Source organism: Cetorhinus maximus, chromosome 20, assembly GCF_964194155.1.
Source record: "Cetorhinus maximus chromosome 20, sCetMax3.hap1.1, whole genome shotgun sequence".
NCBI classification, from domain to species: Eukaryota; Metazoa; Chordata; class Chondrichthyes; order Lamniformes; family Cetorhinidae; genus Cetorhinus; species Cetorhinus maximus.
Genome location: NC_135898.1, coordinates 73,810,951 through 73,827,607, shown reverse-complemented (window position 1 = coordinate 73,827,607; position 16,657 = coordinate 73,810,951). Strand labels below are relative to the sequence as shown.

Genomic DNA, 16,657 nt, shown 5'->3' with positions numbered 1-16,657 from the left:
GTTTGTCACTGAATGAGTTGACCTACACAACTTGTGAAATCAGGATGATCTTTAACAGAGGCAAAAATTTTTGTAATTGTCGATTTGTCTAGGGAAGAGTGTGTAGATAGCCTGGATCATGTTGAGATCAAAAAAGAGGTGTTAGGCATCTTGAAGAATATTAAGGTGGCTAAGTCCCCAGGGCCAGATGGGATCTACCCCAGAGTACTGAGGAGGCAAGGGAGGAGATTGCTGGGGCCTTGACAGAAATCTTTGTATCCTCACTGGCTACGGGTGAGGTCCCAGAGGACTGGAGAATGGCTAATGTTGTTCCATTGTTTAAGAAGGGTAGAAGGGATAATCTAGGAAATTACAGGCTGGTGAGCCTTACATCAGTGGTAGGGAAATTATTGGAGAAGATTCTTCGTAACAGGATTTACTACCATTTGGAAGCAAATAGGCATATTAGTGAGAGGCAGCATGGTTTTGTGAAGGGGAGGTCGTGTCTCACTAACTTGATCGAGTTTTTCGAGGAAGCGACAAAGATGATCGACGATGGAAGGGCAGTGGATGTTATATACATGGATTTCAGTAAGGCCTTTGACAAGGTCCCTCATGGCAGACTGGTACAGAAGGTAAAGTCGCATTGGGATCAAAGGTGAACTGGCAAGATGGATACAGAATTGGCTTGGTCATAGAAGACAGAGGGTAGCAGTGGAAGGGTGCTTTTCTGAATGGAGAGCTGACTAGTGGAGTTCCGCAGGGATCAGTGCTGGGATTTTTGCTGTTTGTAGTATACATAAATGAATAGGATGGGAATAGAGGAATACGGACCCCGCAAAATGTTTTAGTTGATGGGCAATATGATCGGCGCAGGCTTGGAGGGCCGAAGGGCCTGTTCCTGTACTTTTCTTTGTTCTTTGTTCTATAACTTGAGTATGTTTATGTGAATTGAAAAGTAATGTTTTCTTTGTATTTATACAGGCATAATTACAGAATTCAGCAAGAATTGCTGAGCGTTGTTGCCAGTATTAAAGGGCAAAGCTTGATGAAGAATGCAGCTGGAAATAGCGGAATGCGTATCTCTGCCATCAGAGCATTTGAATTGAGTGCAAGGTAATTTTATCTCAGAGCTGGACCATAGTGCAAACAGATCTTCATCATAAAGACAATTATGCTTTAACATAGTAATTTTTGAACTTTTCTTTGCGGGAGACTCCCTAGGGATGTATTGAAATACTTCCAGGAGTAGTGCTATAATTGCAGTAATAGGTTTTAGTCACCCACAGCACCAGAAATTATGAGCAGAATTTTTATTGTCAAGGCGGGAAGGGGCAGATTTGGGTGCAGGTGGGGATTAAATGACAAGAAAAAAAATACCAGCATGTCAGAAGCCTGGTTTCCGAGTTTCCTGCTCACTTCCAGCTTTTACCAGGGCATATTTGGAGGTGTGGAGGAAACCCCTCCATGGAACTGTTGGGTCTGTAATTTAAGTATATAAAGTGCCAACTAATTCTGTCTTTAACCCAGAATTTTAGCTTCAACAGTCAGCGCATAGATTTCCCAAGCAGTATAGGACTTGTCAGAGTCAAAAAGGTGAGAGCATAGCAAGGAGTCTCCTGTGCTTCCCAATTATAGCCCTTATTGCAGCATTGCAGCAGCTTCTGCAGGTATACTATGGAACTCTGAAAAGGAGCAGGTGGAGCAATACCAACACCAACAACAGGTGCAACATCAACAATAGGATCAACGACAATAACAACATCAACAACATCTACAAGATGCACTGCAGAAACTCACCAAGGCTCCTTAGGCAGCACCTTCTAAACCCACAACTGCTACCACCTAGAACAGTTATCTTCACTATTTTTCAAGCAAGGACCACTTTAGCAAAAAACCTGCAGTGTGAGAACCACATCGACTACTAAATTATCATTCCTTACCACTCCAGAAACTCACTTTGGCCAAAAAAATACATGACACCAATGGTTGAATACTCTGCTAGTTCTATGGTGGTTGCTATGATAATATAACTATACTATACAACGCACATACTTAGATATACCTATTTGTGCACATTGTATCATCTGGTCAATGCGTCATGTAAAGGCGGCTGACTTTTTATAGGCTTGGTACTCACTTTTTAATGTTAGAAATAAAATAAATAGGAATATAATGCTGGGTTGGGCTCCGGCTCGGAGGATAAGAGAAAGCACAACTCCAGGGTGGACACTGGATGTGAAGTGGGAGCCCCTTGAGAAGAGTTTCTACTTCCCTCTCATCATCAACCCGAACTTCTCTGCTGGCCAAGAGCTGGAAAGTACTTTGCTCCACTTCAGTGAGGTATTGAATGGCCAAGATGAGGCTTTCCTGAATTCTGTTGTGTTCTACGGCAGACTGAGTGTGCAGGCCATTGATGAAGGCAAGCAAGCAAGCATTTGGTTGCCTGCCATGGCTGATTCTCCACGCAAGTGGCCAATCTTTCCATGGAGGTGGATATCAGCACTCTTGGAAGAGATGAATTCCTCCAATCTTTTTGCAAGAATGCACATTGCCTTTGAAATGCTGACTGAATTTCTAACGATTCCAGTTGCTGCTCCAATAGTGTCCTCTTTGTGGATGCCCCCCCCCCCCCGAGGCTTAACATCTGTGTCCAGCTAAGCAAAGCATGGACCATCCTGCACCTTCTGATGGAGACTTTCTACTGTTGTACCTGTTTCCAAAACCTGTTTCTTCTTACATGTAATGTGCACCTCACCATTTGCACACCTCCCCTATCTATCTCTGTTTGAGTCTCCACCGATGTATGTGTATCTGCGCTGGTGAGGGTGCACATGAGTACTTCCTCAGTGCAGGTCTCCTGAGGACTCCATGGCCTTTTCTAGCTCCAGCTCCTGCGGCACCCTTGAAGGAACTGAAAGACATCAATTAAAATTAACATGTGGCAAGTGTTCAAAGTCAATATTGTGCAGATGTTCACATTTCAGTTAGTGATGACAGAAATTTAACATTAGTGATTGTTTTGTGCCAAGTGGCAGTATGATATCTAATTCTGTCACCGGGTACGTGAGAGACTTCCATCTCTCCAATAATGTCCAGCAACTCTGCCACCCTACCAATCTCCGAGGCCCATGTGTGTCAGGGTGGCTATCACTTGTGGGCCGCCACCAGTTCTCTGTCTCTCCCTGGAGTTGTGTGCTCTCTTTTCCTGTAAGGAGAGAAAGCAGAGAATTGAGTTTGAGAGAAATGGCATGTTTACGGAAGATGGAAGAGCAACATTTGTGAAAGGTGGTTGTGAAGAATGGATATGAGATGGTTTAAAATGAGGGTGAGTATGAGTGTTGGCTGCTCAGCTGGGTATGTGAGGAGATATTTTGCAACAGAGGAATGAGTGCTGTTGCATAGTGTGTTGGTCTAAGGAGTGCTGTGCTGGGATATGCTGGAGAAGCCAGAGGGCGGAACTTAATGCCTCCCTCACCCTTGGTGTTGGGAGGCGCCTCTTGATTGGGCAGAAGAGTGCGGGAGGACCTCTCTGCCTTCCCCCGATTAAACTCAGGGCAGAAAGGGTAGAGGGTAGCCTTCCCACCTGAAGGACAATTGAAGCCCTTAAGTACCAAGGGCCTCTTCCACCTTTGCTGGTACTCAGCAAGTGGCAGACAGGGGGTTGCCATGTGGGGAGATCATTCAACAAACCCTGTTGATTTTGATCGAAGGACCTGGCATCGGGAATGGGGGCCGGCTGAAAGCCAACCCCCCGCCTTTGCCTCCAATGCCCCCACTTGCCAGCGACCTCCTCCCTGTGACCCCTATCCCGCCCCACTTTACCCCTTTCCAGGGATCCAGCAACGGTCCCTGACGGAGGCCTGAGTGTTCTGTTAGGGCTTACCCGATGAGAGACCTGATGTTGTCTGGGTATGTTCCTGAATACTTGATAATTGCGTAGCCTTCCCAGAGAAAAGTGACACTTTTGGGATTCCATCAGTTCTCCCGACAGGTGGGTGTGACCCCCGGTGCCAACACTAAATTCCACCCTGAGTGTGACCTTGTGAGATCATTGAGCCTCTTGCGGCACTGATTCCAGGTTTTAGTAAGCACAGTCCTGCTGCTTACTGCTTCTGACACTTGGAGCCAAGCCTACTTGTTCTGTGAGGGTAGCTCCTTCCCCCAATCAAATGGAAACAGCACTTCTCTGTGGATCTTCACAGCCTCCAGCATCACATCCAGGGTAGAGTCAGAGAACCAGGGTGCAGCTTTCCTACATCTTGCTTTTGTTTTTCTTCTTTTCTGAAACCTACAGAGTTATAGTAGCCATTCTGAGCACTGCCATGTTCCTTTTAAATAGAACTCATTCCATTGACAGTTGGGGTTCGTCAGTTTGTTCAGACTATCTGATTGGTCGAGGAATCACAATATCCACTGTTTCAGGAAAACTAGCTTCCAGCAGTCTTTCTCTTGCAGTTGCAAAAGGTGCCAGACCCATGTGCTAAGCTCTCTCATGTAAAAGGCATTGGTCAGGGCCTTAAGGAAAAAAGCTTACTACGAATGTCAAGAAAGACAGTGACATTGATACCCACTCCTTGCAGCACAATTGTGCAGGACACAGGCTCAGGTGCTATTGATTATTAGCATTAAAGACTGAGTATTACAAATCAGGGCTTGTGAGTCCAGTTACTTTACCCTGCTAAATGGACCTATGGAATCAAAGGTGGCCACTCTGGAAGACACCAATGTTCTAAGAAGCTATTTTTGGCATCATGATGCTGCAGCAATCTCCTTGGCTCCCACAGTCTTCATGGTGTCCTGCACATTAGGAAATACTTCTGTTTTGTGTTGCAGATGTGGAAAGCAGATTCCTTCCAAATTCATCATCCTGACCATTCGTATGAAAGCTGTTTCCACTGCCTTCCCAGGAGTTTCCTGCTCCCGAATAATTTCTTTTTGGAATCTTTTTTGAATTTTTGATATCTGAATTCTCTTGCTCCTTAGGCTGAGGATGATAAGTTTGCATTTGAGGCAAAAAAGGTGAGGAAAAGTCAGAGAAATGTTAATCAATTGTCAAAATAGAGAAAAGAGATTGTGCAAGAGGTTGATAATTTTTCTGAAAAACATTCATAAGTAGGAGAGAGGTATTTGAGTCTGCAGATGTAGGAGAAATAGCCAAGTCTTAGATGGACTTGGTGTTTGTGAATTTAATAATTGATGGAGGAAACAGTGGAACAAGAAGTGACTCACTTAATTGAGACAGAAAACCCAGCTGCCTGGAGGCAGCTTCAGCAACTGGCAGATGTGGGAGATTCAAGATCAGAAACCAATGGTGAGGCTAAGAATGGCAATAGATGTAGATGGATGAAAGGTCCATGAAAGTTAAGAGGTGATAATTATTTTTTGGAATTGTGACATGAAAAACTGTCTCTTTGATGAATTGAAGTAAACATAATTTTTATTACCTGCAAGAAAGAGGGTGGAGGTGATCAAAATGGCTGGGTCAGATTAACTTTAAAGGTGACCTGCCCAGTCTTCTGGCATTTGCAATGTCCAGGAAACCCAGTTTGGGCAGGTACAGACCCAGGAAAATCTCTTGTAATACCTCATTCAACAATGGAACAGATTGTGGCAATGCATCTTTAATACTTACATGCTATCAAAGCTTATTCATTAGAAATGACAACAGGAAATGTCTAATATCTGACTATTTTTTACTGCAGTTATGGAGAAAAAGCTGGAAATATGAAGCTTGTAATGAGTTCAGCAAAACACTTTTGGAATTCCTGTCTGTCTTTGATACCATCTCCTCTGGAAATAGCTGTGCTTGAAGAACCCATTAAAACTTTCCTAAAGGCTATCTACAACACGTATACCAGGATTAAAAAGGTAAAAATAATTTCTGCACCCACTAACTTGAAGCATTTAGCTGTTACCATAAATTAAATGCAGAGGGGCTGAAAACGCACAGACAATGCTGCTGACAATTCTACCTCCTACTGCCCTGCAGTAATACTCTGTATCTAATTGCCATGGCCCTGGCAGCTACAAGTACCACTGTGGGCAACTCTGGCTTATACCATGCCCACAGACAGTTAGGCTATGGTCTACCCTTGGGAGAGGGTGTTTGCCTAGCCCTTCACCAGCCCCAGCACCATTACCTTCACTGTCATTCTGAATGTTTTTTGGCAAAAAAGGTTGGAGTAGGCCTCATGAATACTGACATGTTGGGGTCCAATGACATAATTCAGACCCCGACATAATTTCAACTCTGAAAAATATGATTTGCAATTTTCATATGCATTTTCTAAAAACATTTTTGTCAGGTTTGTGGCTCAAGAGGAGCAGGATTGCTCATCCTGGTCCCACAGAGAAACCCTTGGCCACCACTCTTGTAGGTTTCCCTCAACCTCCAGCTACAATTGACCTGAACCCTCATCCTTCTGCTGTCATCAAAATTACTCTCAAATAAAAATTGGATAAACACTGGAAAGGAAAAAAATATATAGGGCAATGGGGGAAAGAGCAGAAAAGTGGGACGAATTTAATTGCTCTTCAAAAGACCTGGCACAGCTATGCATTTTTGAATCCCAAGAGCTACCACTTCATCAATGTGCAGTTGACAAGACAAATTTTTTTCAACCACATGCTCCTAGTATGTGCCATTTTGCCAACAAGCCTAACCTATCAATGTATTTCCACCAGCATCACACAACCAGAAATGTACAATAGTTTCACAAAATATTTTGATGTTTTTAAGTGCTTGGATCAGATTCATAGTTATTTTAACTGCATTATTTTTCATTTTGACCGACAGGAAGAAGAAAAGGAGGAAATGATTCAGCAGACAACAGTTAGACAACAAATGCTTCATTTTATGCCAGGGACATTATCAACATGTTAGTGAAACCTGAGGAAATGATTTACAAGCTCTCAGATTAAGACAATATATAGCAGAATTGGATCTGAAACTCAGAACAAATGGAACACACACACGCGCACACATACGGCTAAGGATTCATAGATTTCCTTTCTGATATTCCAAATCACATAGGCCAGGATATTTCGGATGAAGGAGTTTCTCTCCCGCCAACCGAGGAGTTGGTAGCAAACACATCTCTGTTCATACTTGCTGCCCCACAGCCATTTCACACTCCTATTAGTTAGTGATAATTGGTTGGAGGCGGGACTTCCGCCCCTCAGTTGGGAGGAAGTCCCGCCTCAGAGACCTGCCAGCTAATCTGATTGGCCGGTAGCTCTCTAGTCCCTGCAGTACCAAAAGATGCAGTGGACTGGACTGGGTCTGCAAGCAGCCCTAAGTCCTGGGAGTTCAGAACCAGGTAGGTTTTGGGGATTTCAGGGCGGGGAGGCTAGGTGAGGCCTGGGGATGAGGACAGAGGAGTGTTGGATTATTGGTGGAGAGGGTGTGGGATGGCACGGGGGAGTGAGCCCCCACAGTGGTCAGACCTTTTGGGTGGGTGCCAGATGTTAAAAGGAGGCTGCTGATGGACGCACCCCTCTCCTTCCTATCCTAGGCCTGAAGGGGTTAATTTTCGGGTCTCCCCCCACCGCCCCCACCCCCACCCTACAAATTTTTCCCTCCTTATTAATCTTTTTTGTCATTCTTTGCTATTCTTTATATTCTTTCCAATCTTCTGACCTGCCACCCTCTTTGTGTAAACATATGCTTTTTCTTTAAGTTTGATGTTGTCTTTAACTTTTAGTTAACCGCGGATATTGGGTCCTGTCCTTGGAATGTGTATATTCTGTGTATTCTGAAATATCCCTTTAAATGTCTGCCACTGAACCTCTATTGACCTATCTCTTAACCTCGTTCGCAAGTTCGCTTTAGCTAGCTCTGCTTTCATGCCCTCATAATTGACCTTATTTAAGTCTAAAATACTAGTCTTGGACGCACTCGTTTCTCCCTCAAAATGAATGTAAAATTTAATTGTATTACGGCCGCTGGTACCTAGGGGTGCCTTCACTAAGGATTAATTGATAACCTCAATCTCGTTGCTCAGTCCCAGGTCTAGTATAGCCTGCTCTCTGGTTGGCTCCAGAATGTTCTAAGAAAGTATCTCGAAACCATTCTATGAACTCCTCACCTATGCTACCCTTGTCCATCTGATTTTTCCAGTCTCTATGTAGATTAAAATCTCCCATGATTATTGCTGTACCTTAATGACAAGTTCCCATTACCTCTTTTATACTTTGTCCTACCGTGTAGTTACAATTAGGGAGCCTGTACAGCACTCTCACAAGAGGCTTCTTGCCTTTATCATTTCTCATCTCAACCCAAGCTGCTTCTACATCCTGGTTTCTTGAACTTAGGTCATCCCTCTCTAATGTGCTAATACCATTAACACCCCTTCACCTTTTCTTAACTTCTTGTTCTTCCTAAATGTCACGTACCCTTCAATATTCAGGTCTCAATCTATGTCATCCTGTAGCCATGTCTCTAGTGGCTGTCAGATCGTACTTATTTATTTCTATTTGCGCTATCAATTCATCTGTTTGTTTTGAATGCTATGTGCTTTAGATACAGAGCCTTTAGTTTTGTCCTTTGATTATTTTTGAAGCATCTAGCCTTATCTGTTGATTTACTCTTAGATTTGTGCTCTTTGTCTCTTCCTGTCATGGTCTGTTTATCGTTTCCCATATTAATACCTGTCTCTCTTGTCTTGTTTCTACTCTTTGGTTTACCACATCTTCCCAAATTTGATTCCTTGCCCTGACTATTCAGTTTAAAACCCTCTCTACTTTCTTAGTTATGTGGCTTGCAAGACCACCAGCCCCAGCATGGTTCAGGAGTCGACTGTCCCAATGGTACAGATCCCACTTTCCCCACGGTGCCAGTGCCCCACGAACCAGAACCCCCTTCTCCCTCACCAGTCTTTGACCCATGCATTCATTTCTCTAATCTTATTTGTCCTATGCCATTTTACATGTGGCTCAGGTAATAATCCAGAAATTATTACCTTTTGAGGTTCTGTTTCTTAATTTGGTGCCTAGCTCCTCATAATGACTATACAGGGCCTCCTTCCTCATCCTGCCTATGTCGTTGGTACTTACATGGACCACGACCACTGGATCCTCCCCCTCCCACAGCAAGTTCCTCTCCAGCCATGAGCGGATGTCCTGAACATTGACACCAGGCAGGCAATACAGCCGCCTGGACTCTCGCTCTTTGCTACAGAGAATAGTGTCAATCCCGCTCACTGTAATGTCCCTTACTACCACTATGTTCCTTTTTGCTCCCCCCTCTTGAATGGCTTCCTGTACCACTGTGCCATGTCAGTTTCCTAAACCACCCAGCAGCCCCTGCTATCATCCAAACAAGCTGGGAGAACCTCAGACCTATTGGACAATTGCAGAGGCTCACGCTCCTGCCCTCTGGGTCCCCTTACCTGCTTCACTTGCAGTCACACCGTCCTGTCACTGACCACTGGCCAAACCAGAAGACCCTATCCTAAGTGGTGTGACTGCCTCCTAGTACAAAGCATCCAGGTAACTTCTCCTCCCTGATATGTCGCAGAGTCTGCAGCTCAGCCTCTGAAGTCTGAAGTTTCTCAAGCTGCAAACACTTACTGCAGACGTGTTTGCCCTGGATCACAATGTTATCCAGGAGCTCCCACATGCTGCAGCCTTGACATTTTACCTGTCCTGCAATCCTTAACGTGTTTTAAATAATTACTTAATTGTATTAATCACTTATTTATGTTGCTTTCTTATATATATTATTAACTTTACAACCAATTTGTGTACTATTTTAAACCTTAGGGATAGAATAGAAATTACCAGATTCTCACCAGCTTCTGGCGCTACACAGACTAGAGAGCTGTTGGCCAATCAGATTGGCAAGCAGCTCGCTAAGGCTGGAATTCCTCCCGAATGAGGGATGGAAGTCCCACCTTCAGCCAATTAATGCTCATTGGAGCATTAAAAGGCTGTGGGGCTCCCTGCCGACTCTTTGGATAGTGGGAAGGGAAACCCTGCCATCCTAAAAATCCTTGTCCTAGAGTCTCTGCTATCTCTTCCCTCATTTCCATTTGGATCCTCCTTTAACTTAGCCAACTTGTTACTATTTCTCTTTTATTTATTAGGTCTCTCATCTCACTTTTAGCCAATTGAAGATTTACCTCTTCAATAGCCTTCTGTCTTGTAAACTCCGAAACAAAACATTTTTTAAGCATCGCTTCCACTTTCTGTTTGTCCTCTACTGTCTTATTGGGTGCAATTTAATGGAACCTGCTGGAGCAAGCATGATGGCCGGGAGGCCTCAGATCTGATTCCCAGCAGCAGGAAAACTGTCCCACATTTCGTGTGGAGCAGGAAGGGCCCGATGTAGGAACCTTGCCAGTTAATCCTGTCAATTAGGTTCATTAACAAGTCACTTCAGAGTAATTATCCTTGATGCCACCTGAACTTAATGGTGACGCAGTGATTGAACAAGACTCGCATAGGTCTCCCACAAGCTGCCCACAAGCCCTGTCGGGTTTTCCATGCAGCCTCATTGGTGAGGGTTTCTCATTCATAGGCACTCAGTTCCTGCATGGGAAGGGGCAGCAGCTGAAAGCCAACCCGCTTCCCTTGCACTGACCCCTGCCGCCCCTCCCATCACCACAACTCCCTCCTCAGAACCCCCATCTCGCCCCACTCACCTGTCTCCAAGGTCCAGGGATGATCCGTGCTGAAGGCTTCAGTGCATTACCGGCAGCAACCACCACGCTCGGTGGGATTTCTGCCCGACTGAAGACTTGATCGAATGGGAGGCTCAAAGCTATCTAGGCGAGTGCCTGATCACATTTAAATTATATTGAGCCTCCATGGAAAGGTGATGCGGTATTCAACCAGTTCTGCAATCTGTGTGCAGGACCCCCGTCGTCTCAACTGAATTCTGCCCATTATCTTCTCTTAGGGGTGGCACATCAATATAGTGACAGATTACTTATTTATTTTAATAGTTTTAAAAATTCTGTATTCATATATCCACCTTGATTGCCTGAACCTAATATTATTTAGGGATAAATTATAGCAGGAGGTAAGAATTTTAGTGGCCAGTGTTATAGACCGTGATGGGAAACATGTGCAGTTAATTCTAGCCCCGTTTATCCACAGGTTGTAACAATAGTTCAGATGTTTAAATCACCCACAAAACTAGTCAATTGTTTACCTTTGGTACTGTTATTCCCAGCATAAAATGACTCTAATCAGGCTTCTTTTACTAAACGCAAAAAAAATTAATTTATTATAAAACGAATTGCTTGTTTTTCAAAACAAGTTAATAAACTGGTTAACATGCAAATTGTAGTTTAGAAGTGTAATGATTTTCCCCTTTTAAAAAAGGCAACTATTCGAACCCCCATGTACTCACACACAAACACAAACTAAACACAGTCCCCTGCAGAGTCTGCAGTATAGAAATATTTCTTTTAATAGGATAAAATTTGAAAGGACCTTGACGCCATTGACTTAGCAGAATTCTGGTCACAATAGATTTGGAAGCTCTTTCAGACGTATTTTCTGGTGAAACTGTCCTTGATGACTCTCATCAGAACTTTGCAAACTCTCAGGGCTGGATTTTACCGTCGGCGAGCGGGCGCGGGGCCCGCTTGCCGACGTGTAAAATGACACGCGGTGACATTGGGTGGAACTCCCATCACCGCGCCCCATTTAAATTTTCAGGAAGGCGGGGGAGCAGCAAAATCAGCTGCCCACCCACCAACCTGTCAATGGCCAATTGAGGCCATTGACAGAGCAATTAAAGTAATTAGTGGACCTGCCCGTCCAACCTTAAGGTTGGTGGGCAGGCCAGGAGCCCCGGCGGGAAGTAGAAAAAACATGAAGCCTCATCCACAGGCGGGATGAGGTTTCATGTAGGGTTTTTAAAATTTTAATAAAGTTTTTTTGGAAATTATGAACATGTCCCAACTCATGTGACATTGTCACATGAGGGGACATGTAAGGGAAACTTTTTTTTTCTATTTTTAATATTTTTGAAAGTAGAGGTGATCTCCCTGAGGCAGCACTTAGCCTCAGGGAGATGAGTGCGCTCTTTCGTGCGCATGCGCGAAAGAGCACACTCGATTTTAGGCATTCCCCGCCCCCCGCCTGCACAGGGAGCGCATAGCGCTTCCCTGCGGACGTTACACTGGGCGGGCCTTAATTGGCCTGCCCACGTAAAATGGTGCCGCATCTCCAATCCGGGGCGCTGATCGGAAGCGCGCCGGCACACGCCCGCCCATCAACTCCCCCCCGCCCCCCCAACGGGGGAAAAATTCAGCCTTCAAAATAAAACAGATGAGTTATCCTGATGAGATGTTTCTAAGGAAAGTTTAACACAAAGGTGAGGCAGAGAGGGGGAAAGACAGAGTCTTTTTCTTGCAGCTTGCTTCTCAGGCACACACATGCACTCACTTTACCTGAGAGTTTTAAAGTCTATGATGTTGAAAGAATTCTTCTCTTAGGCGAATGTTTTTCACCAATCAGCAATAGTCTTTAGTCTGGCAATAGCAGTTCTTTGATCAGATATACAAAGTACCTGTTCCTTCCGCAGGTGTTTCCCACTTGGCATCCGTCTTGACCTTTGGATTCTTGAAGAAAGCATACTCACAGCTTCAAATATTGCAAACGTTTAAAAATAACTCAGGAGGAAGAATGTCCAAAATTCAACGTCCTTCAAATTTTCCAAAAATGGGTTCCTCACACCAGAAAGACTTCTGATGTGAAGTGGGAAACCAAAGGTCAAAGGCTTCAATACCACCACAAATTCTTCACCTTGGTTTCGCACTTCATATCAGCAAATTTGTTTCTGACCACCAGAATTTTTGCCCTCTTATCTAATTTACCCTTAAATAATATTAATTGCCAAGATTTTCTGTCCATTGTCTTTGAATGGTTGAAATACTATCTCTTTCCTTCTGTCAGCCATGGCTTAGTGGGTAGCACTTTTACCTCTGAGACAGAATGTTGTGGATTTAGGTTCTACTTGTGAGACTCGAGCACAAAATCTAGGCTGACACTTGACTGCTGCATTGTTGAGGTGCCATCTTTTGGAGGAGACATTAAACTTGCTTTCTCAGGTGGACGTAAAAGACCCCTGTTTTGAAGAAGAGCAGGGATGTTATCCCAGGTTTCTTGGCCAATATTTATCTCTTAACCAACATCACAAAAAATACAGATTTTTTTTCATCATGATCACATTACTGTTTGTGGGAACTTACTGTGTGAAAAATTGCAAAATTGACTGTTGCATTTCTTCCATTACGACAATGACCATTTCAAAATTACTTCATTGTTTGTAAAGTGCTTTGGGATATGCTGAGTTCGTGCTAGGTGCTATGATATAAATGTAATTAGTTTTTCTTTCTTTATCTTTTCTTTTCCTCTTGTCCAGGTGAGTAGAACTGTCCATTACTTGTTCCACTCCTGCATATCCATTTGTAGCAAGGGCATCTCTGCCAATTTCTTCTTCTCGTCCTGCTATCTCCTTGACCAAGCTTTTGGCCACTTATCCTGGTTCCTTCTTTGAATTGATTCCGATTTTTTCTGATCATGTTCGTATAATGTGTCGTAGGACATTTGACTATGTTAAAGGCACTGAATAAATGCAAATTTTAATTAGACTTTTGTTTCTGTCATCCTAGGTGTTTCCAGTAATTGTGTAATAATTTAGAACTGATTATATTTTGTTTCAAGCTATTGACGATCCTGAAGATGATCTGAAATTAAGGGCAGCAATGTATGGCCTTTTATTCCACATTCATATGAATAAAGGAGATTGGAAAGCTGGACTGAAAGTGTTAGATGATGCCATTAGAGATATGCCCAGGACTAAGCAGAGGCTGTAAGTAAAAATAAGACATGATCCTATAAAAAGTAATCTCACAAAATTGAATGAATTTAGAAATAATGGGGCCTGTATTCCTGGCCCCACCTCCCAAGTTGGATGTTGGATAGGTAGAGTGTGCCTCTAATCTAAAGGGACTTCATGCACAAAGTGCATCACTAGCTAGTTTTGAGTCTCTGAGCTCTTAGAGGGATAGCCTTGAATTTTAATCCCTTCCATGCTGTTTCTTGCAACAAAAAATTGTCAAAATTCAACACTTGACGAAAATGGAAGAAACACCATTTTAAAATGAAAATTTCACATGTTGTTTGCAATTACCATTTAATTTTTAGCATTGATCAAAGCATCTATAAAACATATCAATAATTCACAAAGAATTTCTGTTATCTTCTATTTGAAGGCTTCTTTTCAAACATAGGATTATGGTGAATACAAGACTTGGTCACGGTATCAGTATGGATATGCAGAAGTTAAAGGATGACACTGAAGAATATGTATCTTACATGTGGCACCGTGTGGCAGTTTTCTCTAAAGAAATTACAGATCAGTTAACTTGTTACCAGAATTCAGTAGAGGTTTTGAAGGTACTTTGTGCATCTGTTCATTCAAAACGATGTGCAGTGTGAAAGGAATATCATATTATTAATTTCATTCAAATTCTTGCATTGTGTCACAGCATCAAACACACACCCATCAAGCCTCTCACACTAGAATTATCCTAATTATTCTAACACCAATTCTTCCTGATCGATTCCCTTTGAAATCCTACAAAGCAATACCTGTGTTTCCTCACTGCACATCCCCCCTTGCTACCATACCCTCTCTTCCCTCTGCCAAATTCTCCTTTAACCCAGCCCACTCAAATACTCCTGGATTCCAAGTTCCCAGTCCAACAATGTGAACTCCAGGTCACTGTGAGCAATGGCATGTTTGAAATCTACAGCTATGCATGAGAGGTTTTTTTGTATGTGTATGCTAGTATTGTTGCATTTGTTGACATTTTTTTTTGAATGATAATCTTTCAGAAACCAGAAAGTAACTGGCAGAAAATCGACCAACTGATTGAATTTGGTGAATGGCTGTATTGTAGTGGATTTTCTGTAACTGATGCTTTCTGCCAGTTGGACTGGGCTGTGGATTTACTCCTGAGCATGAAACTTTGTGTGGAAAGGAAGGTGGAAGAAGGTTAGCTGAATGCATATTTTTCAAACATGGAAATTTTATGATGCGGTTGGTCCACCCACACCAATTAGATGCAAGTATCCTTGCTGGATGTCAATCTGGTATTCAAGACAGCACTCACTCTCCACTTTGCAGACCTGCCTAAAGTGTGGCCTGAACCCAATCTTTTAGACACTGTGTTAAGAATTACCACTGAGCCAGCAGTCACTTTGTCCAGGCATGAGTGAGTGGCCTGCTGGATATCAACCTAGAATCTGGAGACCACATTTTAGTTTCCAATTGTTGGGGCTGTCTGGAGTAGGACATCTTGTTCATGAGACCCGTGTCGTGCTTTATGAACCCAATTCATACTAAACTGCTGACAACACAATTACCTTCTTGACTTTCATGCTGACATTGAAAATGGTTCCCCCTCCTCTGATAATCTCCTTTTCCCTTTCAAATCTGCCATCATCAGCTCAGTGCTCAAAAGCATGCTGAGTAAAATAATACCAAAACAAAATACTATAGAAGTTTGAAAGGTGAAACAAAAACAGAAAATGCTGGAAGTGCTCAGCAGACCTAGCAGCATATGTGGAGAGAGAAAAACAGAGTTAATGATTCAGGCCTGTCATCTTTCATCTTATGATTGGGGTCGCTGACTTGAAATATTAACTCTGTTTCACTCCTCATAGATGATGCCAGATCTGCAGAGTGTTTCCTGAGTTATATAGTGCTATCCCATGACTGCAGTAAAGGAGGAAAAAGTTGCAATCCCACTGCACCAAGAGGAAATTCACCTCATCATGTGATTTTTTTTTAAATGTGAAGGCTACTATGTCCATTTACAATTATCATCATTTTGCTACTTAAGCTTTGTTACTTTAGTCGTACGGACATGTTATTTGTAATGTTTTTGCTTGTTTTAATGTTCAGAAGACCACTTAGAAAAGGAGAATCAATCAAAAAATGAAAACTTTGTTCCAAGAAAACATCAACAGTTGATTGGAGTACAAAATATTGACACGAACCTGTCCTTAGAAAACCTAAAGGATGTGAGACAACTGGAAACACTAGTGATAGTACAAACTATAATGGCGATAATTGCAGGCCGTGTGTCATGCCAGCAGCATTGTTTAATGGCATATGCTTATGTTATGTGCATATGGCAGGTAAGTGCTGCATGAATCCTGCATAATTTCTGTACATTTTGAATTTTACTGCTATGAAACTTTCCCAGTATTGTAATCTATTTCATACCATCACATTAAGACTATTTGAAATAGAAATACTCAGAACAGCTTTGAATAAATCAACCTAGAAACCATATTTATTGATGAATTTAAGGTCATACTTGTTGACTGAAAAAAAATCTGATTCAATCAATCCAATTTGGGAACCTGCAATGAAAACTCAACTGAGCTCCAAAACTGACCAATACATTCTTCCCTGTGGGGGTTGTTGACAGAACTTGAAGGGGACTGCAAGTTTTGTTTGGTTGACGGTTTTATGAGCGTTTAATAACTTGATCTTTCTTTGAGTGTTTTTATAAATATCTGTGTGTTTAATTGGACAGGATTAAATGTTTCTTCAATGGGACTTTCACTGCCTACATTTGGTTGACAACTTTATGAGAATGTAAAAGGGACATTGTTCTTTAAAGGGATTTGTTAAAGTTGGAGA

The 16,657-nt window shown here is 42.7% G+C and overlaps 1 protein-coding gene across 1 annotated transcript in view; it reads left to right on the top strand.

The window, feature by feature from the left end:
- Nucleotides 1-16,657, top strand: part of cfap46 (cilia and flagella associated protein 46) — a 229,251-nt gene that overhangs the window by 114,527 nt on the left and 98,067 nt on the right. The window contains exons 22-28 of the mRNA XM_078565203.1: nt 964-1,095; nt 5,685-5,850; nt 6,779-6,860; nt 13,663-13,810; nt 14,214-14,397; nt 14,839-14,998; nt 15,911-16,146. Of these exons, the coding sequence (XP_078421329.1) occupies nt 964-1,095; nt 5,685-5,850; nt 6,779-6,860; nt 13,663-13,810; nt 14,214-14,397; nt 14,839-14,998; nt 15,911-16,146 (1,108 nt within the window). The remainder of the gene's footprint in view (nt 1-963; nt 1,096-5,684; nt 5,851-6,778; nt 6,861-13,662; nt 13,811-14,213; nt 14,398-14,838; nt 14,999-15,910; nt 16,147-16,657) is intronic.